Source organism: Bacillus rossius, chromosome 1 (assembly GCF_032445375.1).
Source record: "Bacillus rossius redtenbacheri isolate Brsri chromosome 1, Brsri_v3, whole genome shotgun sequence".
In the NCBI taxonomy this organism is placed as follows: domain Eukaryota; kingdom Metazoa; phylum Arthropoda; class Insecta; order Phasmatodea; family Bacillidae; genus Bacillus; species Bacillus rossius.
The window spans coordinates 308,435,350-308,457,392 of NC_086330.1; the positions used below are offsets into that span (position 1 = coordinate 308,435,350).

Below are 22,043 nucleotides of genomic sequence, written 5' to 3' on the forward strand. Positions count from 1 at the left end.
GTGTGTTGCAGGGGTTGGCGAGTGCAAACACATCCTGCCTCTCTTGCAGCACCTTTTCCACAGCTGCCTGATGCTGCGGGGGTACATCGTGATGTAGTTGCGCCAGTGTAAGCAGTTCGCGAGGTGGTTTGGGTGCGAACCCCGTGGCATACACTGTGTATCGCTCCCGGGTACCCACCTGGACTCGCGCAGCCTTCAGATCCACTACAGCATCATGCTCCGCTAGCCAGGGTTGTCCTAATACGAGGTCCTCATGCAGGTCCTCCACAACAAGGGCAAGAACTGTGGTTGACATTTCCCGAAAGCTTACCTGGAGTTCGGCTTGGCCCACTGTCATCCCTGGCCATGTAGTGGTCGCAAGGCGCAGATCGGCGCGGTGGGGTTGGAGTGCTCCCGGGGGTACCAAGCTTGGGGTGACAAACACATTGCTTGCACCAAGGCCAAGTGCGTGTGGTCCGGCCTGGAAGACCTGGCAAGAGCCCTGCCGCTCTGCAGAGCGACTCTGCCAGAGTTCGCCGGAGCCCCGCACGAGGACCCAGGGGAGTTCCTGACACAGTGCGAGGCGCGCCTAACTGGGTGCTGGACGCACCAATCAGAGTGGACGGAGCGGTTAAGCGAGCAGCTGCAAGGGACCGCTCGGAGCTGGTGGGGCATGTGGAGCCGACTTGCCATGCCATGGGGCGAGTTCACCGACACTTTCCGACACAGGTTCGACACAGGATCGCCCCTCGTCGAGTGTTCCACCAATTTCTATGAGGCTTGGAAGAAGGACAGCGAGGCAGTGAAGGCGTTCATCGCCACGAAACTCCCATTGTTTCGCCGCATATCGCCCGGCACCCCCCTGTCCAGGGCACTGCCCATCATCGCAGGCTTAGTGAGGGACGAGCTGCAGCCCTTTCTGCATCGCTGCCACACCGGCGGTGTAGCGGAATACGTGCAGGAAGCACGCGAGACGGAACACAACTTCTAGCGAGCCTGCAAGCACGACCCGACCACGAGCACCCGAGGGGGTGACAGCCCACCAGAAGCCCGACAGAACACCACACTACAGGACCCACCCTCACAACAACACCGAGGACTACGAGCCATCGAGGCGCCGCTGGCTTGGCGAGCGGAGCGACCGACCGCGGGACGCCGGAGCACGGGAGCAAGTCCCCCTGTGTCGCTTGGGATGCCCGCGTGGCGAACACCACTGGCACAATGAGTGCCCGTGGGTACTCCGGGCAGCTAGACCCGCCACGCCGCCGCGCCAGGAGGCGCACGAGATACCACCTCTGCCACCGCACACCAGCCCGGCCCAGTTAAGACTCCCCCCGCAAAGACCATTTACCCTGTGCCATGCGGGGTGCGCGCCCTCCCGAACTTGGGACAGCTGGGCCGCCCGCGAGACAACCTGTTCCGCATCCCCATGGAGGTCAACGGCCGGCCAGCAGCCGCGCTCGTCGACACGGGAGTGAGCACCGTGTTCGTACGGCCCGTGTTCATGCCCGCAGGTGCGTTGCGTCCGTACAGCGGCGAGCTGCCCCTGGCTACCACCACACACACCGGGCGGATGCTGGGGCATGCTGAGATTTTGGTAAGTATGCAGGAATTAAATAGTAGTGTGTCCGCAGTAGTCATGCAAGACTTGTGTGAGGAGTTGGTGCTAGGACTCCCCTGGTTAGTCTAGCAAGATGCGGTCTTGGAGCTAGGAACCCCCCGCCTCAAGGTACATGGTGTACGCACTAGGACAGACCCCCCCCCCCCCGCGACAGGACACGGTGCTGACCCTGGTGGACGTGCGCCACGACAACCCCCCTCCTTCCAGGCTGAGGTAAACAAGGTCCATGCCGCCCGACCCGAAGTGTTTGCCATGGACGGAACCTTGAGGCGAACCACCGTCACCGAATATTGCATCCCCAACCTGACTGATGACCCAGTGTTCGACCCGCCTCGCGGCTACAGGTTTCGCGAGCAGCGAACCATCAGGGAGCAGGTGGACAAGATGCTGGACGACGTCATAGTGTATTCAGACACCTGGGAGGACCACTGCCGCCATCTGGCCTTGGTGATGGAGCGGTTGGCCACAAACTACCTGACGGCCAACCCAGCCAAATGCCATATCGGAGCCACCGAGGTCGACTTCTTGGGCCATGTGGTGAACGCGGAGGAGAACCGCGCCCAACTAGGTCACATCCAGCAGATCACGATGGCAGAAGTCTCACGCACCCAGAAGCCACTGCAGCGCTTCATCGGGCTACTGAACTGGCTCCAGAACTATATTCCGAATTTTTCCCAAGTCATCGCGCCTATGATCGACCTGTTGTCACCCCAAATCAGCTATCACTGGGGCTCGCCTACCCAGACGCCGTTCGAGGCCATCAAGAGCGCGTTCACCTGGTTCTACACACTGGCCAGCATCGACCCCGAGCGCCCACTCATACTCCAGACAGACGCAAGCGCCCTGGGAACCGAAGTCTTCCTGTACTGGGTAAACCATCGCTGAGAACGGCAGGTGGTGGACTATGCCAGCGCGAAGTTCGGCGCGGCGGGGAGGCGGTACCACAGCAACGAACAGGAGTGCTTGGTGGTGGTGTGGGCCGTGAAGAAATACCGTCCACACCTGGAAGGCAGGCATTTCACCCTCCACACAGACAACCGCTGCCTCACCTGACTCCACAACATGCTGGGGAGGAAGGGGAATCTGATCCGCTGGGCGTTGCTCCTACAGTCATTCGACTTTACGGTCGGGCACGTGCCAGGCGCGGAAAATCAGCTCCCCGACCTTTTCTCGCGCGAGCCAGATGGCAGACTGGAGGAGCTGGACGAGTAGGAGTGGGACGTAATCCTGCCCCCTCCCACACCAGCACCACTGACGACGGGCTCCCTAACTGCACCCGCCTCACACTCGGTGTAAAAGGGACCGAAGACCCTCCCAGTACCGAGGCCGACCTGGAGCGGCATGACTTCACAGCCCAGCACCGCTCGCCGGATTCCGACAGGCGCAGCGAGGCAGTACGCGGAGGAGACCACCCCTCCTGGCAGCTCCGGGAGGACCGGGTCATGAACAGACCGCCAGGGGAAGAGAACGAGTCGAAGACCTATGTCCCAACAGAAGCACGCAAGGCAACACTGCGGTTCTATCATGATCATGACCTCGCCGGACATCCGGACTCGGACCAGATTCGTAGAGCCGTCTGCCGGTACTACCACTGGCCAGGGGTGAACCAGGATGTCCGGGTCTACGTCCGGGAGTGTGAGATCTGCCAGCGCCGCAAAGCCCGCCGAGCGACGGCATGCACCAACAGCAGCCTCGCCAGCCGTCAATGCCGTTCCAGACGTACGCGCTGGACGTGATGGGGCCTTCCCTCCGTTCGCCGCGGGGTAAGCGCTTCTTAGAGGTCGTGACCGACATGTTCACCCGCTGGACAGAGGCCTACCCCTGCGGCAATGCACAGGCGGCTACCTTCATCGAGGACCTGACACGCAAGTTCCTCACTCGGTTCGGCTATCCGGAGTCCGTCCTGACAGACAACGGCAGCCAGTTCCTGGGGGAGTGGTAGAGAAGGTGGTGCCAAGAGGCACACATCATCCACCTTACCACACCCTCCTACCACCCCAGGGACAATCCGACCGAGCGCAGGTACCAGGATTTGAAATTTCAACTGCAGCTGCGCCTAGGGGAAGACCACACCCAAAGGGACCGCCACGTTGCCGACACACTGTTCTGCATCCGGCGAGGCGTGAACATGGCCACTGGGATTATCCCCGCCAAAATGATACAGGGATGTAATCTGCTGCTGCCGGGCGACCTGGCAACTCACGGCATTCCGCACCCAGGAGAACAACTGGCAGAGCGCGATGAGCGACGAACCCAGGAGCACGCCACGACACGTGTAAGGCAAGCCCGATACAGCCAGGGAATTACGCCGCAGAACGCCCGACCCCCGGTACAACTGCAGGCCGGCGATCGGGTTTACATCCGAGCGTACCCCCTGTCGGCAGCACCACGCAATTACTACTCCAGAATCGCCCCCCGCTGGGATGGGCCTACACCAGATTATTAAATTCTGTGTGACTTTAACATGTATTGCATTGACTACCAAAATCATAATTTCGTGAATTTTAATATAGGTATGCTGGTGATGTGTTTCCGAGTGTATCTTTCACTGTTTCACTGATTAAAATATCTTGCTTCGTGTCACGACGATTGCTCAAGTTTTAGTCATACCAGCTTTTTAATTTTATTATAATATAGGAAATGTTGACTTAACATTTTGAAGCGAAACTCTTGGGCCTAGCTTTCATCGACACTTAAAATTGTTTTGCTGCGGAAGCCCCCTTATTAGTCGAGGCAACAAAAGAAAAATAGATGAAAAACATACTGTTACACTCGCACTTAGCTGCAGTGCTTGGCGTCGCCGCGCTCGTTCGGCCTGTCTGCGCGCCCTTCCACCCGCATCCTCTCCCTGGTATCTCTTGTCATACTATCTCGCTACATCCTGACCTTCGCAGTGCGCATTTGCCTCAGATCGAGTTACTGAAAAGAGGCCGTACTGCGGCATAAAAGGACTTAGACATGTTTATCGGCGCGTTTTGTGGGAACCCGATGCTTGTTGCGTTTATCGGCGTTCTTTGAGCAGCCGCAGCGTCCTTCGACAGGACTCACGATGCGTTTCTGGGCATTTCGACGGCGAAGGGCGCGCGATATCTCGGAGACATGCCCGATTGTTCTGGACTGGAACCCAAGGGATATATAAGGAGGTAGGGTGAGTCTGAGTGAGTGAGTGGAGTCGGGAGTTCTCCCGCGGCGGAGTTTCTGGGCGATAGTGCCGCGGGTGCGGCAGAGTGGCGAAGTCCTTGGACGAAGGTTCCAGGGCAGGGAGTGAGTGAGTTCAGTGGAGTCGGGAGTTTCCGGGCGATAGAGTCGCGGGCGCGGCGGAGTCCCGAGTGAAGTTGCGAGCGAGGAGTCGAGTGGGATCTCGACGAATGGGAAGTGCGTCGGCGGCGGCAGAGTGTGGCGACGGAGTCCCGTGGCGGAGACCCGCGAGGGGTGCTGCGGCGGGACATGCGCCAGAAGTGTGGCCCAGCGAGGTGTGTGAAACGAGTGACTAGGGAATTGACATTTCTTTACGTGTAATTATCTGCCAATTTAGAAGATTATTTGTAAGTGACAAGTAGTGGTAATAAATAAAACTGTGTGTGTGATAAAAATCTTTAATTGGGCTATCATTTACGAACCCGCAGTAAATCGTAACAATACTAATAGACCCATTGGTCGGTGGTGAACGGGAGGTGGGAGGGCTCTTTAAAGTTACAATTCATCGCTTTTGCTTAAGTATTTTCCAAACTATGGGTTTTAGCAAAAAAAAACAAACATTTTTATACAAAATTAAAGCGCATAAAATTTCCTACAAAAGTGATGCGTTAAACCGCTTAAATAGCACCAATTTAGCACCTTAAAATCAAATTTTTTCGGGGGAGGACCCAACCCCCTACCTTAATAGGGGGTGACAGTGAACATAGTTGGTCCCCCCACTTTGAAATTCACCCTTCGCCACTGATTTCAGTATCTTTTAATTGTTATTAATTTGGTTGTTTTAAAAAGAATAATTAATGATTTAATTATACATTAGCTCATTGCCACACCCGACCGGGCGCTGTAGTCGACTTGGTGTTCGTCGCGGCGCCATTTCACTCAAACTGTGGACATCACTCTTGGTTGTGTTCGTTGCACTTACGAGTAAGTAGTGTTGTTGGGACGTAACGGCCTGTGCGATCCAGAGGTGAAACCGGCGGTTGGCGCCACATTATACCAGTTTACAACGCCACTGACTTAACAATTAAAGAAAAAAAAATGGTTAAATAGTAACTGTTTTTAGATTAAATCTTTAAATCACACTTGCGGTGAAGTTACAAGTTATTGCTATGTTTTTAAACCCTACAATAGCTTCCAAATAAATTAAAAACCTTAAACTGCACCTAACTTTTAAAACGAATTAGATATTTAAAAAATTATACCTACTTTCATATGAAACTTCCATGGTTAATGAAGGGGACACATACTACTAGCGCTATTTGTTTGCATGCATTCGCGATCTTTTTTAAGCCAATGACGAATTAAGGTATTTTCCAGACCAAGTTATATGACCGTGGTCACTAGGTAGTGCGCGAATCGCGTTCGCCAGAGTTTCATATGTATTAGGTAGACTTTGGTTAAATATTGTTAAGATCTTGTTTACATTTGGAGAGGAAATATTTTGGGCTTTTTTACATGGTGATAAATGTGAAGATTCTGATTTTATAGCGCGTTATTATCGAAGGTTCGTATTCACTCTGAGGTCTGACATTGCATACGAAATGTTCTTTGAAAAATAAATTGTCGGTTTATACCAATTAGTATGTCTTGTATCCTGGTATCCATAAAGTCTAAATATAATAAATTAAGGTTGCAGTCAGTGAGGAACTAGTCGTGTAATTGTTTAAATTCTTTTGAAGATAAAACGCTATGTTGATTCAAAAAACACATACTTTTGTAATATTCTTACGTCGCGGCTTTTACATAAATTAATAATAAAAATCCGAAAATACTTTTTTCGAACACAAGAGACCTTTCTGTATGTACCATGAAGACAGCGTATATAAATACTTTAAGGTTTCAGAGAAATCGCTGTCTATAGCTATCATACCTGTGTTTTGATGTGATCGCCGCCATTTATTGATTTCCCCTGTGGGTCTGTGTCTTGATGTTTTGGAGAACTTTACCTACTCAAATCATGAGAATGGTCGATTAGTTTAGGTTAACTACCTTAAAAATACTTTAAAACATTGTGGATGGTTGGTTGGATTAGTATAGCTACATTAAAAATACTGGAAAATAATTTTAATTGTTGCTTAGGAATTACTAAATTAAGATGTAGCGCTCTTGACCTAACCAACCATTACATAATTTGGTAAATATGTAGTGTACGGGTTATCGTCAAAATTTTTTTTAAAAATCTGAAATAACTTTTATTATGTGCTCTTTTACGTCCTATTTTCATTACTGCCTGCGGGGATAAGAAATTCCAATTACTTTTGGAGATATCGCCGTTCTTATTTTGCAATACAAGACCTATGTAATCATTCGACCGTCGCAATTTTATATTTTGCCGTGTGTGCGTGAATGCCTAAATAACAGAAATTTTCCATTAGGTAAGGTTAGTTACATTATAAATACTTCAAAATAAATGAAAATTAAAAATATCAATTAATTTTACTTGTATAGTAACTGACCTGACCTAACAAAACGGGACAAAGGTAGATTAGGTCAGGTCAGCTACAGTATAAATACTTTGAAACTGAACGGACATTAAAAATAATAAAATTAATTTTAATGGTTGTTTAGTTTTAAAGTATTTATAATGTAGCTGACCTGACCTAACAAACCGGGACAAAGGATGAACAGTAGGAACTCACGTAATTTTCTTTTTACTTATTACTTGCGCAAAAAATAAAACATTAAAATTTGAAACGTTAAAAACTCACCTAAGTTAGAGGCGGGTACAATTCCTTTGCCATTAGTAGAAAATGATGTAGTCGTTCACGTACGTCACGAAAAAAAAAATCATACTTGTAAACAAGCATCTATTGTGAATGCCGCATGAGTGCATAGGATGAAAATTAAAAAATTCGATATCTCCTAAAGTATTTAGAATTTCTTATCTCCGCCGGGTTTAATGAAAAGAGGAAGTTAAAGAGCACAGAATAAAAGTATTTTCGGAATTTTAAATTTTTTTTAACAAATATTGCCCAAATATGAAAATTAAATAATTCAATATCTCCTAAAGTATTTGGAATTTCTTATCTCCGCAGGCTGTTTTGAAAAGAGGACGTAAAAGAGCATATACTTAATGAAATTTATTTCAGATTAAAAAAAATTTTTTTGATGATAATCCGTACACTACATATTTACCCACAATTTCTCAGTATTTTTAATGTAATTAACTTAACTGTATCAACCGTCTTCACTTTTTGAAAGTATTTTAAATGTAGCTTGTCTATTCTCTAATTTCTCCATCACTTAAATCTATGAAAGACTATATGGACATCTTATGTATGTTTTAATCCACTACCAAAGTTGCTTGTGCGAGCCTGCAAACTTTGGTAACCGGTGAACTTTGGAATTGTTTGGGTCTTGGAATGGACTTGTGGGACCTGGTTGCTATGCTACGTTGGAATTTCTAAGCAACCATTGAAAAATTTTTACAGTATTTTTAATGTAGTTATACTTACCTTACCAACCAGCCACAATATTTTAAAATAAATTTTAGGTAGCTAATCGAACCTATTAGACCATTCTCAAGAAGAAATATAATTTTTAATATTTGTACTGAACATGCACAAATGCCGCCTTGGTATGGAATGTTGTGAATGTTAGGTTTCCTGATACTGTTTTCTTCTATTTATATGAGATTGTTAAAAACAAACATTGTGATGGCTGCATCAGTGCATAGGTATTGTAATATAAGCTTTACACTGTCATTTCTTAAAAATCAGTAGGAATATAAGGACCCTGTTTTCAATGTAAATACTGGAATGTCTCTAAATTTCGAAATAAGTGCTTTTGTAATTTTATCATCCATTCCAGAAAAGCTGCGAGTTAAGAATACTACGCTAAAATTAAAATTTCAATTTTTATTTAATGTTCTTGATATATTTGTAAATATTCTCTAAGATTGTAACAGGTCTATGCTCACTCCGGTGCTGTTAGAAGAGTATGAAAGAGGTCTTGGGTTCATGGATTGTCCGGCTGGACCATCACCAACACTTGGCCTATTGTGGACCTCGCTGCTTCTAACCTGCCTTTGGGCCTATGCTGGGTGATAGTTGGGCTCCATTCATGCTTTAATTACACAAGCCAAGGTTTTAGTTCCGTTATAGCTAGAGTTAAGAAAAGTTTGAGTATCTCCCGTTGCATGCCATGTTTCCGCTGCCTCAAACCTCTTGTCTCTCTAATGTTTTTTTCTCAACGATTTCTTTAAAGCAAAGCTTCCTCTCCGAAGCTGACGTCTGAGTAGAAGGTGGGGCGGACTGAGTGGTGACAAAGGAGGCCCATGTCAGTGTTACAATATTTAGAGTAGTTCACCAGTTTAATGAGTAGTGAGGTTAGGTTTATATATTAAAGATTTGTGATTAGCCACATTTAAAATAGGTACAGGATTTTTCTAATGTATGTCATCTGAAAAATAAAAATTAATTAAATTTACAAAAATGGTCATTGTAAAGTAATTATGTTTCTTAAGGAACCCCTAAAATGGCATTATGAAATTCACATGGGATACCGAGAAAAACTTGGTAGTGGGGAGGGTGAGGAATTAAAACCAGGGAAATTATGTGGTTAAACACTTTAAAATGAGGATATTTTGTACACAATTTATAATAATTTCAGAAATATTACTAGGGAAGTGATGTCAATAATATTTGGTTCAGCTTACTTGTTTTTATCCTTCATAAATTCATAATTTTGTTGAATCCTTTTGGGAAATGTTTTTGTAATTTAGCAAGAATGGACAAATTACCCATATTTTTCAGTACATATTGTTAATGTCCCTGACCAACTAAACCAACCTTCTGCCTGATAAAAATATTATAAATTTTTTTTGAAAACACTGTTTTTGACCATTGTAGAAAGTCCCTTCATTCACCCCAAAAAGGCTTTTTGGAATTCAAACTATATTATAAGAAATTCAATAGTGGGTTTGGCCATGAAGTGAGGAAAATTGTGGGGTAAAACAATTATACAGAGGCACGGAAAGAATATTAGGATGGAAAACAGTCTTGGCTCTAGCTGTAACGTACTGACATCAAAGTTCTTGTCTTTCAGGAAACAGTTTTGGCTACATTATATTCCTAAGGGTCTCTGGAGAACCACATGATTAAGGTATAGCGAGTACTAGGTGCACAATACATCAAGTGGAAAAGAAAGTCTGCTACTCTATTAAATAATATAATTAAACATCCTCATGATCAATTTTCAAAACAAAGATAAAATGTTCAACCTTCCACTTTTATGATATTTATCTCAACGACCCTAAGATATTTATTATCAATTTTACATTTTTAAAAAAAGTGTGTGTGTCGAGTAGAATTTGCGACAAGTGAAACTTCTTGCTTATTGTATTATTAGGTAAAGGAAACATAATTCTCTTTGGCCGCGGTTGCAAATAAAAAAAAAGAATGTGTAAAAGTGTGAAAATATGAGTGCAAGAAATGTTAGTGTGCAAGTATGCTGCACACCTGCCTCTGCCCTGCCATATCCTGTACCGGTTTCCCCACCACGTACCTACTTAACTATTCCCGTCATGCAATTGGAATTTTCGTAATACTCAAAAATTGTAGCCCCCTCAGAAAAGAAGTTTCACTATAGGTTAATACTTCTTCCACAGTTGGTGCAGATTTTACCGGGTAGGCAAGTTGGTGCCAGTTTTTACCCACGATACAATCGTAACATATGCGCTGCTCTATACACCATCTCATCTCATACATGCTTCAGGAGGCTGGCTTGAATGATAGGTCTGTTACTTGATGGAAAAGGGGGGGGGGGGGGCAGCTGACTTCTGTGAGTGTCAGCCCCATTGTACGATGTAAACGCTGCCTCAGGTGGAAAACTACATTTCAAACAAACATAAAACACTCAAGTGAAAATTAAAACATTTCAAAAATAAGGAAGGTCTTGGATTATCGCAACATTTCTATGAAAGTATCATCACATTATATGTAAGTACTAATAACACAAACATAATTAATATTTTTTTTTAATTCAGAAGAGTGTTTATACTTGTAAATTACCTAAAATACTTTGAAAGAATTGACATTATGTGGTCTTCTGTACATTATTAATACTGTAAAGTAATTTTAATGGTTATTTATAAATTACCACATAATGTTGTTGACTTCAGCAGTGAAGTTGAGGGTTTGTTTCACAGATGTTTTCGACCTCAGGGCGATGAGGCGCAAGGCTGTCCACGAAGCTCTTGTGTTGTCACAGTGTGTGTGTGTGTGTGTATGTGTGTGTGTTTCAGATGGGGTTCTCGACCAGCCTTCAGAGCAAGGCAGCTCATGAAGCTCTGTTGTCTCGCCAGGAGGCAGAGCTCAGGCTACTGATGTCCATGCGTGGCTGCCTTGTGAGCAAGGTGAAGTGCGACAGAAAGTACGCTGATGCTCTCGCTGCTGTGGTGTCTCAGGGCCGCAAGCTTGATAAGTCTGAAGATTTAGCTGGCAGCTCTGTGCTTCAAGTGAGTAACATTTGTGAACATGTGGCTGCTGTTATGACTTATTAGAAATCAGATCAGCACGGTTAAAAGATGATGTGATTTGAAAATTCACAAAACACTCTTATAAAAAATATTCTGGAGATGTTTGCTGAAAATATTTGTAGATTTTTTGATTTTTGATGTGTTACACTCCTCAGTCATAACAGAGTAAACCCAAGTTATGTTGCAACTTTGTTACAATTCACTCTCCTGATGACTGGGGGTAACTAGTGGATATTTTGGTTTCAGAAGGCAAAATAATGATTTCGTCTCGATATTAGTACCTCTGTTTTTATTTTACTTTTGATTTTTCTCATTATATTTTATAAGTTGATATATATATATATATATATATATATATATATATATATATATATATATATATATATATATATATATATATATATATATATATAAAACATGGATTTATTATATTATTAGACAATTATATGGTTCATTAACACAATTTAAATACAATTCGTAACAAGAAACATGTTAAGGAGTCGCAGTCCCTGATTATGGTGGATCTTTTAAGTCCTAAAGGAAACTTCTGGCTGTCTGATCTGAGCAACGTCGTGGTTGAATGCTAGTCTGAAAAGTTAAAAAAAAACTGAATGGCTGGCGGTTTGACGATTGCTGGACGAAGTGGAACAGTTGACTGTACGTCAGGAACCTTAGTCATCCGGCCCTTGGAAACTGATCTGGTCTTTGGAATGTGTCCGGTTCTTGTAATGTGTCCGGTCCTTGTACCCTGTCTGTGAACAGATCCAAAACACATATGTTCGGGACTGATTCACAGACAGTTGGCAAATTAGGTAGAAAATGCCTTCTAATCACAATGATGGTCGGGGAGAAAAAGTTGTTAAAACTCATCTAACAGGGAAATGGCTTCCAGGATCTGTGTGTCTGAACTAAGTAGAGGTCGACTTACACGAGGCGACCACTTGCAGCATGGGGCTTATGGAATGGACTAGGCCAGCGCTCTGGTGGCCTGGGAAGGAACTGCGGGGTACTGGTTACTGTGGTAGATACCAGAGGGCAGGCGTTTAGCGGGCATTCAAACCCCCAGGGGAAGTGATTTGCAAAACTACCGCTAGATGGCATAAAAGCATGTACTTTTTGGGACTAGTGTTGTGGCCTTGGGACAGGCCGACCCTGGCCGGGGTTATTGGCCGGTCAAAGCTCTGGGCAGTGTTCCCAGGAAAACTTGGAGAGGTGGGGTGTGTGGAGACTGCTGATGGCAGTGGGAAAGGGGCTCTACTGATCCTGGAGGCGTGACTGTACGTTGGTTGAAATGGCTCACGTCAGGTGAGGTCTTAGAAGCAGCCTGCCCTGAGAGCTTGCAGGACATAGCAGTTCTCGTCACGGATCGGAGGCGAATTACAGGCGACGTTCGTGCGCCAAGGCGGGAATAAAAGGATACCCAGACTGACTGGCAAAGACTCGGCAAAAATCGGATCTAGGGCTGGAAAAAATTGGGGAGGCAGGCCTGGCAAAGATTGAATGGGAGTGTATGGGAGGAGGAACAAGTTTAAGTTCTTGCAGCAAAAGAATGACTGGAGAAATTATTTTTTTTAAAAATTCAAATTCAAAATTGTGCCAAAATACTAGTTGGCAGCACAGATGTTACTGAAGAAAAATGCTAGTAGAAAGTTCATGTAGATTTATTTTTCCTCTCACCTTTAAACTAAACACTGTCTGCCATTACATGATACTCACAAACATTTCATTGCGGTTTCCATAGCAACAACGCAATAGAATTCCTGTAACTGCTCTAAAATGGAATGTTTATTAAATGTGATGACAAAAAATTTTCTGAACATTCTCATAAAATCACATTTTTCAAATAATACCCGAGGTTGCTTGGCGTCGATCGTACAACCAAAGACAAATGTGTATGTGGAATGGCAGCTAATAAAGCTCCATCGTGGGTGGAGTGCCGACAATTTTAGTTACAAAATGTCTAGTTTGTATTTCTGATAAAAGGTTACACACTTGGGGCTACCCAGACCACAGCCGTAAAGTTTTTCACGTAATACATATTTAGAAATTGGCAAAACGGGACCTACTTTGTCCACATTGAGCAGAGAACTAAAGAAGTGACACAAATATGTCCAACCATGCAGGGGGGAGGTAGCTGTCTGGTTCCATCTGCCAATCACAACTTTACTTAGCATCTCCATACAAGGACACAACACTGCACAAATTACATTATACTCACATCTAGGCGTTTCTGTAAAAATCGAACACACAATTTCAAAGTTTAATTCTGATTGGTTGGTGGAAAAATCTGCTCCTGTGGCACCTAAAACCTGCTATTTTTCCCATCATAAGAATTACACAGAAGGCATCAGCATGTCTCTGTAACTGATAAACTGGCTGTCTGCGGGAACCAGAGCATCTCGCATCTGTCCTTAAATACCAAAACACTAACTATTCTATAAACATAAGGAAAGCTTCTATTTAACACAAACTTATAATATAGTCATAAAAACCATGTTTATTGAAAGTGAATAAAATACTGAAAAATATGTTTACACAAATAATAACCTAGTAAACAATGTGTAAACAAGTAAAAATATATTTAAATGGCTTTCCAGAAATAAAATAACTAAATATGAAAATAATTAAAAGAATATTAAGAATGATAAAATCAGATATGAAATTTGGTCTCCATGACCTTCATGACCTTGTATCTGTATAACAGGCTGATTCATCTGAATTTCTGAAGAAACAATATTTGTTCCTCTCAAAAAATTCTTATAAAAGCTGAGTAGGCAGGGTCCTGCAATGCTACAGGCAACACAGCACTCCACTTATAATGTTAGTATTTGCAATCTGCTTGTAGTATGTTTCTTCCTTTTAAAGTAAAGATGACTGTGCATGCGTGCTTATTGTTTTGACATTTCTACACTGATTTTCAGTGGGTAAGGATAAATATCAAATCATGCAATCAAACAAGTGATATGGACTTAAAACTAGCAATGAAATAATCACAGGCTGCCTCAACATTTACAAGAAACATGTTTTTCAAAGGGATATCTTTAAGAACAGGTAAAAGACTTCTTAATTGACGATTGTATTTATTCTGTCAAAACATGTTTATGTATATTATATTATGCAATAAAAATATACACTTTTCATTAATTTATGTTATCTACTTTTTCTCTCCTTTTAAAGTTAATGTAATTGAAGTGTATCTTCTGTACAGTCAGTTAAGGTCAATCAAGGTGATGATGTCATCTGAGTATATGTAATGCTTAGAGGTCAACAATTAAGATAGGGTACATATTTTCTCTATAGCACACATGCATATTTGTATACCTACTGGTTTACTTGCATACTTGGCACTTGTTTACATAACTTGCATAGTTGGTACTTGTATAATTGCATACTCACATACTTGTTCACTTGCCTAGTAGGTTCATGTATACTTGCATACTTGTTCACTTGTGTACTTGGCACTTGTCTACATAACTTGCACACTCACATACTTGTTCACTTGCACAGTGGGTTCTTGTATACTTGCACACTTGCATATTTGCACACTTGCATATTTGCACAGGACTGTACAACACAAGTTAATTAAGCTCCAAGGTTGGTTAATCTGCTGTCACTTAATAAACAACTGAAATCTTGCATGTGGGTTGAAAGTGAGTGATTTTGTGTGAAAGGCATTGCAATAATTACCGAAGGTTTGCGGTTGCGATTATCAATGGTGGCTGAAAAACTCTAAAATGATTGAAATTCATGAAGAAATAATGAGAAATCATGCTACAGGAAGAAAGTCATATACGTAACTGGAGGGAAAGAAATAAGTTTTAATTTTGAGTGAAAGTGGTAATGGAAAAATATTTTTTAAAAATTTTATTTTAAAGGATAGAATTTGTTGCACATACTTTTTTTTAGCAGTTTCAAATTTATTTTGTTTATAATGTAGGGTTTTATTTCAGTGATTCATAGCCAAAATGTTAATGGTGCTCTACTGCAGTAAACAAAACAGCTGCGGTCAGTAACCATTTTACATTCATGACCATTTGTTTCATGCTTCACAGTAAACATTTTATCATTCACAATTATTCCTCAAATAATATATTTACAATACACAAATAAATAAAGTATTTATAATTTACATTAAGAATTTCAATTGAAGTATTGAACTGTTAATAGTATTCTTGTGGCAGAAATACAATGCTGGAAAAAAATAACTGGTAGACATTAACAATGGTACCACGATTGATATTCTTTTATTTTAAAGGTCCTTCTACATTAGGAGTGTCCTCAGACGTGACGTTACATGCTACTCCCAGTTCTGGAAGCTGATTGTACGTGACGTCACTCCGGCTTGCCATGACGCTATGTGCTGTGACTCTACAGTCATAATGGCCAATTTTTATCTATGGTGTTGTCACCCGGTCAGCAGGGCACACTTGATATGTCATTCTATGATGTCACAAATTATATACGCAAAATGAAATGTGAATCTGATGAACAAAGCACACACACTGAAAATAATAATTATGATATTTAAAAAATAAAATAATAAAATATCTTGTTAAAAACAATTTCATTCACAAACAATGGCAAAAAAGTTCATGAAAACATAAACAGATTGTTGCTCTTATGTACCTGTTCACTATTTGTTATTACATTACATTTAATAATGGCAGAATTTATAGGATTACATATTTATTGAAATTTTTTTTAATAAAGTTTCAAAATATGCTGCAAATAGTAAACAGAAGCACAATGTAACAATAGCTTCTATTTACAAGAATTTTTTATATATATATATATATATATATATATATATATATATATATATATATATATATATATATATATATATATATAAATGGACCAGCAATTTTGTGAATTGTTCTAGAAAAACTCTAGCACAAAAACACCACTCAAGAAAACTATGCAAACTTTCACCATGATCCTGCACTATTCAACATTACGAGTCTGTAAATAAATTAAGTGTTGGTTTTGCACATTTTTGCATGCTCATAAAATACATGTGTGTGTGTGTGCTGCAAATAGTAAACAGAAGCACAATGTTACAATAGCTTTCTCTCTCTCTATAGCACACACACGCACACATGTATTTTATGAGCATGCAAAAATGTGCAAAACCAACAACTTAATTTATTTACAGACTCGTAATGTTGAATAGTGCAGGATCATGGTGAAAGTTTGCATAGTTTTCTTGAGTGGTGTTTTTGTGCTAGAGTTTTTCTAGAACAATTCACAAAATTGCTTGTCCATTTTTTTAGCACCATTTTTGAAAATTTATAGCTTTGAAAATTAAAAACGAGTTGACATATCTCAGTGATATGTTATTTTTTTATCGTCTAGTCTATACTAATGGTACACCTGTGCCAATTTTCAAGAAATCTGAGATCGTGAGGATGGTTTTTTTTTTCTTTTCATGTTGACTTGACATTGAATGGCTCCAGTGTGTGCTGTAATGTTGGCAAGTTACAGCACCCCAGACCTCCTGGGTTAGCTCAAAATGTGGGTCTAGAGTGGACATAAATGTTTCATTAACACTTGCAGAAATGAATTGAATGATGAAAAATTATGTGAGTTCCAAAATAAATATTTAAACAATGGGATACCTACTTGAATATCGTCTCTCAGACACAAACTGATTTTAAACTGTTTTCTGTTTTTTATTACTTCACGAACACTCAAGTCATCATGGCGGCCATTTACAGGATTCAATAACAAGTACATGTAGAAATTACAAGCAATCACACATAACCTATTTACTGATTTCAAAACAAACAACCGGACTGTTTGCAGGTACCAAAAGATCAATGTGGAAATACCATGTGCAGTTTTGTTCCGTTATTGCACACAAACTAATGATACAAACCAAAGGATTCAACCCTCGGAACACAGCGCCCAGACCACAGCCATGAAATCTTCTCTTGATACCATTTACATGTTAATTTTGAGCCACCGCCCAATACAAAACCTCTCGGTCCTTCGTACTGACGTTAACTAACGAGGCTATGTGCAAATGCATGCATACTACCAGAAGGAAGTGGCAGATGCATGACCTCTCCAGCCAATCCCAGCAACAGCCCTCACAAAAACATAGCATTACACAAATTTCTGAACCCATGTCAACAAGGCTTTTCCGTCAAAAATCACAAAGTCTGGTGACATCATTTTTAACCAATCACAAAAATACTTTGAAGAAATATCAGCCGCTCATGGCATATGACAACACTACTTGACTAACTGTAGAGTCCTTTCTTACAGTTACCGAGCTCTGTCTCTCTAATTTTTATGCACCCAGCTAACTATTGCCTCATCAAGAATCATGACAAACAAAGAAAAAAATTTGAAAGAAAATAATTTAACTTGCTTTTAATGACCGAATAAAAAACAAGCAGTACTTAAAAATGCATGTGAAAGCATAGAAAAATGTAAATACGCAAACAGGTATTAAAAAAAAAAAGGCATATGGGCTTATTTAGTACAAAGCAAACAAATCATAATAACAACTTAGATAGCATGAAATCATGTAAATTACATTGTAAAACATATGGCAAACACATGAATGCTTCTTAACCCTTCAGAAGTCGCACTGTATGAAATGACACCATAGGTCGCACTGGGTCTGTCAGACCCCAACTTAAGTTATTGGGCCGTGTAATAATTCAAATAAGTCTTATGTGTCTTTATATATATTTTTACTAACTGCAATACAAATGAAATGAAAAAATGTAGTTTGCACAATTTAAAATTATGTTTTAAATGATTTATTTATAAAAAGTCAAATATGGTAGGTGACATTCATTTGTTAATTGTATATTTAAAAAAATAGAAATTAATTTGACTATACAATTTTTACAGCTCTACCTTGAAAAAACATTTTCTTTGCATGTTTACAATATAATATGTAATAAAAGCACACACACACACACACACACAAAGTCCACAAAACAATTCTTTTTTCTTTGTAATTTCCAGTTCCTAGCACACGGTGTAATGCGTAAAAATTATGTGACATCTGTCTATTTTGTTTCAAGGATTTGCCACTATCTGCATTGAAAGTGAAAAAAAAAATTGAAAAAAAAAACCTTTACATATTGGTTTTCACAGATCTAGCTCGGAAGAACATTTGACACACATGTTAAGTGTATGTTGTAAGCATACATAGTCATTACAACGTGCACAAGTAAATCTGGTTTTTCTGTCTTTTCCCGGACATCTTACGCAGCGTCCTCTTTTATTTCCTCGCGGTTGAGTGACTTCCTCTTGTGTTCCTTTATTGTTCTTCTGCATACTTATTTTCTGAACTCTTTCCTTCAGAAGTTTCAGCAAGTTGGAGATATTTGCCCGAGAATGAAGGTGTTCATCTACAAGCCCAAACACTAGCTCTCTCAAGAACAACCTTCTCTTCTGTTCACAGTTGTTGTTTGCAATGTGAATTATGTTGGCGTTTATTCCCGCAATATTCAACAAACTGTAGAATACTGTCATGGGCCATCTTATAGAGTTTCTGCTGGTATTGTATGTTGCGCACAACTTGTCTACCACATCTACACCTCCTTTTGTGGAGTTATAAAATGTGACGATCTCCGGTTTGTTAGAATTTCCTATATGGTCATCAATTGCTGTATCATGATGCATAGTTGATATCAGCAGCACATTTTTCTTTTTTGTGGGAGCATAGGAGACAAGGGTGCAATTCTCTTGGAATCCAAACAAACTAGAGCATTCTGACCTTTGTTTTGTGTTGAGGAACTCTGTTGGTATCTCTCGCTTATTCTTTCTTACCGTTCCAACCATGGTGATATTTTTAGCCAGCAAGTGTTTGGCTAGGTCACAACTTGTGAACCAGTTGTCCATGGTGATGTTACGACCAGTTCCAAAAATTTTTTCACTTAGTCGTTCAACAATGGCATTTGGACTGTTGCTGCAAGCATAAGGCCCTTCTGGCTGTTTCCCTACATAAATTTCTAAATTCCATGTATAGAACATTCGGGCATCTACCAAAGCAAATATCTTTATACCATACTTGGCAGGTTTGTTGGGGATGTATTGCCTAAAGCTACATCGTCCCCGGAATGATTCGAGCTTCTCGTCAATTGTTACATACTCTGACATTGAATATGCTTTCTGGCAGTTATCAACAAATTTCTCAAATACTTCTCGTATTGGTGCCAACTTATCCACTTGCTTTCTTTGTTCTCGGGTTTCTTTGTCATCAAACCGTATATGATGGAGAAGAAATTGAAACCTGCCTTGTGACATAACTAATTGAAAAATTTCAACTCCCATGCCGGTTGCTGTTGACCATAACTCGTCCGTATTTACCCTATTACAATGGTAAATACCGGCTACGTAAAGCAACCCAAATAATGCTCTCAATTCTGGGACCGACGTAGCTTTTGCATCCCTTTCTCTCAAGTAACAGTCTTTTACAGAATTAATATATTTGTTGGTGCTGTCAACAATATCACCCAAAATATTTTCATCAAAAAATAACTGCCAGCACTGTAATGGTGTTTTGGCTTCTTTAGCACTGCCTATAACTCCAGGAAGACGTGTCACTATGTTATGAGATCTAGTACGAATACTTTTTGGAGGATATGTTTTTTTCCATTTAGTAACCTTATCTTTTCCAACAAAAAAATGAATGTTATTACTCACATTTTCTTCGTACATTGAGGTAATGTCTTCTTCTGTGTCAGTAACAGCTTCTTGTTCATCGATCTTGTCTGACACATCATCAACCTCGGAATCATCACATCCGTTGTCTTCATCAGACAAAGGTTCTGCTAACAGTTTATACACCTTTTCAAGATCACGTGGGTTTCTCAAGTCATATCTCTTTTCTCTCGAAGCCATCTTCGTTCCTGTAGCAACAAAGAAAAAAAAAAAGGACATAGACTTTTGTAGTTTCTGTTATGTGTGCAAAAATATACAAGAAATAAATCTCTCTAAAATAATTTCCATGTAAAAATGTACAATGGCAGATATACGAAAAACCATATTTCGACATAAAACTAACAAATTAAATATTTATACATTGTTTTGAAAATTGAAAACTGCACCGTAATAATATATAACAGTGTTTTGTAAAACTTAATTTTCTTTTATACAATAACAACTAAAATGTAGGTGAATAAAATACAAACTTACCAGTACAACAATATTCAAGCAATGTGATAGATCAATAGTCACATTGATCTTTACAGACCCATAAAAATGTTACGTGAATGGTCGCAGTAGGTCTCACAGACCCAAATGTAAAATATTTGCCTTGAACGACAAGTTTAAACTAAATGTAATGGCGTCAACATGTAGCTTATATAAGTGGAAAAAGGTACTGGAATGGTTGTTGACACAGTACACACTATCTATGAGCAACTGCGCGAACTAACATGAGGTGGGGTCTGCCAGACCCGCGTGACTTTTGAAGGGTTAAAGGAATAAAAATATGTTATTTAAATGGTATTGAACAACCTAACCGTAGTACTGCACATGATTAGACAACATAATAAATAGTTAATTCAGCTGTTTATTGAGTGGATAGGGCACTAGCCTGGGTCGTTACTAGGTGGTCATCAGAATGTGCTTGATATTGGCAAGGGGCCATCAGCATGTATTTCGCAGAAGGAACTATAAATGAATAACGACAGTTTCAACACTGTATCATAATTATGTTATAATAATAATTTGACAAATATATTTGGTATTTTCTGCCCTAGAATTAAATTACTTACATTTTCAATTCACAAAAGTAAATTTTATCAAAAATGTATCAGAAAATTTAGGCAGATTGATGCTTATTTTTTCATATTTAATTTTGAATTTTTTGTAAACTGTTTTAAATACTTCCTGGGGCTATTACTATTCTTTATGCTAATTCCTGAACTGGAATTTGGTTTTGATTATTGGTGGATGAAAAACCATTATAAGTAAATTTTAATCCACATTTATGTCCCATGTTAAAACTTTTCCATTCATTAGGAAATTTAACAATGATTTAGTGTAAATTATATTTCAATGTATTTGTTTTAATAATTAGGAATGCAATATAATAATTTTAGCGGGCCACATTATATAATAAAGCCAACTTTAAAAGTTTACATAGTAGCAAGCTTGTATGAAATGTTTTATTTTGGCCAAATCCACTTTATCTAGATTATTGTTCATGCACAGAGAAGTAGTCTCCTTCTAGGAGGCCTGTGGCTCTTACTTGCCTCTCACTCATGTGTGCTTGTTTTTTTGAAGGCTGTTGTTCTTTGATTCGTTTCATGAGTGTTGAGCTGTCATAGTGAGGAAATCACAGTTGTCACAATGTTTGTTTTATTGATGTTAATGTTGTTTCTTAAATTTTGCAAGACTTGGAGAACTATGTTAGAAGAATTAGAAAACACAGCAAGACTAATAAAACAAAATGCAGATACAATGGAAAGCAAGACTTTAGAAAAGCTAAATTCACTGTATGCAGAAAAACGCAAAGCGATGAAGTTTTACCAAGAAGAATATAATAGGATTGCAGCACAGTTTGCTCATGTAAGTATTGAATCTGCTTTAGCATTCTTGTGGTTTGGTTCCTGCTTCAAAGAGCAATGAGCTTGTATGTAGCTTGAGTAAGTTTTAACTAAGCAGAAAGTATTACTCGTGTGAGAATCTCTATTTTTTAATAGACAAAATTAAATATGAAGAAAGCTGGTTGGTGGAAACTTGTTCCTTCCCTCCCCTTGGAGATAAATTGCTATATAAGCAGAATTGTTATTG

The 22,043-nt window shown here is 40.6% G+C and overlaps 2 protein-coding genes across 6 annotated transcripts in view; both read left to right on the forward strand.

Moving 5' to 3' along the window:
* Positions 1-1,408: 1,408 nt before the first annotated feature.
* LOC134527902 (uncharacterized) lies at positions 1,409-3,542 on the forward strand. The gene is made up of 4 exons (XM_063360923.1): positions 1,409-1,493; positions 2,169-2,463; positions 2,919-3,319; positions 3,412-3,542. Exons 1-4 carry the CDS (start codon positions 1,409-1,411, stop codon positions 3,540-3,542), a joined length of 912 nt encoding a protein of 303 aa, XP_063216993.1.
* Positions 3,543-6,144: 2,602 nt separating this feature from the next.
* LOC134527883 (tyrosine-protein kinase Fer) overlaps positions 6,145-22,043 on the forward strand; it is a 143,967-nt gene continuing 128,068 nt past the window's right edge. For 2 of the 5 annotated variants that reach the window (XM_063360882.1, XM_063360886.1), the window contains exons 1-3: positions 6,174-6,302; positions 11,043-11,255; positions 21,645-21,818. In XM_063360882.1, the coding sequence (XP_063216952.1) occupies positions 11,043-11,255; positions 21,645-21,818 (387 nt within the window). In that variant the 5' untranslated portion in view covers positions 6,174-6,302. Of the gene's footprint in view, positions 6,303-11,042; positions 11,256-14,197; positions 14,328-21,644; positions 21,819-22,043 lie in introns of those variants that run through there. The other 3 variants (XM_063360884.1, XM_063360883.1, XM_063360887.1) reach the window with 3 other exon arrangements.

Excerpts from the sequence above, each read along its gene's own strand:
- LOC134527902 (XM_063360923.1), top strand. The coding sequence starts at position 1,409 with ATGGAGGTCAACGGCCGGCCAGCAGCCGCGCTCGTCGACACGGGAGTG. Across the intron at positions 1,494-2,168 it reads GCCCGTGTTCATGCCCGCAG|GTCACATCCAGCAGATCACG; the intron begins GTGCGTTGCGTC and ends GCGCCCAACTAG. Across the intron at positions 3,320-3,411 it reads CCGTCAATGCCGTTCCAGAC|AGGCCTACCCCTGCGGCAAT; the intron begins GTACGCGCTGGA and ends CCCGCTGGACAG.